Below are 1,280 nucleotides of genomic sequence, written 5' to 3'. Positions count from 1 at the left end.
TGCTCTCTGCCACAAGGAATGAGTGGGGAATGGCACTCAGCTGCACTGAAGAGGCAGGTTTTATATACTACAGGGTGAAAAGTGCAGAAGAACTGTAGTTAGCACCACACAGGAGAGGATGCAGAGATTATCAAGTCAACCCAGCACAAAAGCTTACACCAGGATCTGTTTTTCTCACTACCTGGGAAAGGAGATTTGCATTCTCTCAGGGACATACATCCTGCCTCTTCAGGGTCCTGCGGGGATTGCACATGGGAGGGACTAGCCAGGCGTAATGACACACTGTACAAGGTCGCAGGGTATCTTACACAGTTAGGAGCATCTTTCCCGGTAAGAAGTGGGGCCTGTATGTACAAGTGTTAGCTGGCGCTAGAGGAGCCTGGGAGGCAGCCATTTTGATCAGGAGAGGTCCAGTACTGCTCCTCTCCAAAGGAGCATCTGCCCTATCGTTAGAGCCAGAAGGGTGACAAAAGGAAGGACCCTGGCTGCTTCCCTTTCTATCTGACCCCTCACAACACAAGCAGACAAAGTTTACATTGACTCTATTCTTCATCTCTTCCTGCTTCAGTCCCCACTCCCTCTCCAGCACTGGTGGAGGGGGCTGGGGACCAGGCGGCTGGCACAGTGCTGAGAGCAACATCGCTCAGAGGGGCTGAGCCCCAGCGACCGCCTCAACAAGTGCAAGAGCATATTCTGGTATTTCCCACAGAGAAAACAAATGAAAAAAAGAGAAACAGGTGACTGATTAAAAGAGTTTTCCCCCTCCTGTACATGAGATTCTGCAGTCACGCCGACAGATAGACATTAAATAATTCTTCCATAATAAATGATTGGAGATAAAAGCCGGCGGTGGCTGCTGCTGCTGTTTGGATTGCTCCGTTGTCTGCATCTTTGTTTCTAGTTTGTTCCCCGGCCATTGTCGGCTGGCACTGGGGCTGTCAGACCTTTGCCTCTAGCATTTCTAGGAAGAGTTTATGCATGGGAACCTTGCCCTGCAGTTTGATGCTGTAGAAATGCTGCACAGCTTTGGCGGCTGTCTGCCGCAGGAGGGGCAAGGTCAGGAGCAGCTTCCCTGCTCGCCGGGGCTCCTCGTTGCGCTGACTCAGCTCGTAGTCCTGCAGGGCTTCGTGGAGAAGGTCCTGGAGCTTCTGCACTGCATCCATGTCCTCTATGTGCATAGAGTCTGGGGGGAGGGAGAAGAGAAAGCAAACAGGAAAATCAGACATGAGGAAGGAAACACTTTCCAGTATTTCAGCTAAAGATGCTTTTTTTTTTTTTTT

The 1,280-nt window shown here is 50.6% G+C and overlaps 1 protein-coding gene across 3 annotated transcripts in view; it reads right to left on the bottom strand.

Moving 5' to 3' along the window:
- Positions 1–740: 740 nt before the first annotated feature.
- ESRRB (estrogen related receptor beta) overlaps positions 741–1,280 on the bottom strand; it is a 161,586-nt gene continuing 161,046 nt past the window's right edge. For all 3 annotated transcript variants that reach the window (XM_019615760.2, XM_019615765.2, XM_019615766.2), the window contains one exon: positions 741–1,183. In XM_019615760.2, coding sequence (XP_019471305.1) covers positions 939–1,183 — 245 coding nt within the window. In that variant the 3' untranslated portion in view covers positions 741–938. The remainder of the gene's footprint in view (positions 1,184–1,280) is intronic.

This window comes from Meleagris gallopavo, chromosome 5 (assembly GCF_000146605.3).
Source record: "Meleagris gallopavo isolate NT-WF06-2002-E0010 breed Aviagen turkey brand Nicholas breeding stock chromosome 5, Turkey_5.1, whole genome shotgun sequence".
NCBI lineage: Eukaryota > Metazoa > Chordata > Aves > Galliformes > Phasianidae > Meleagris > Meleagris gallopavo.
This window is presented reverse-complemented; position numbering and strand designations above follow the sequence as displayed.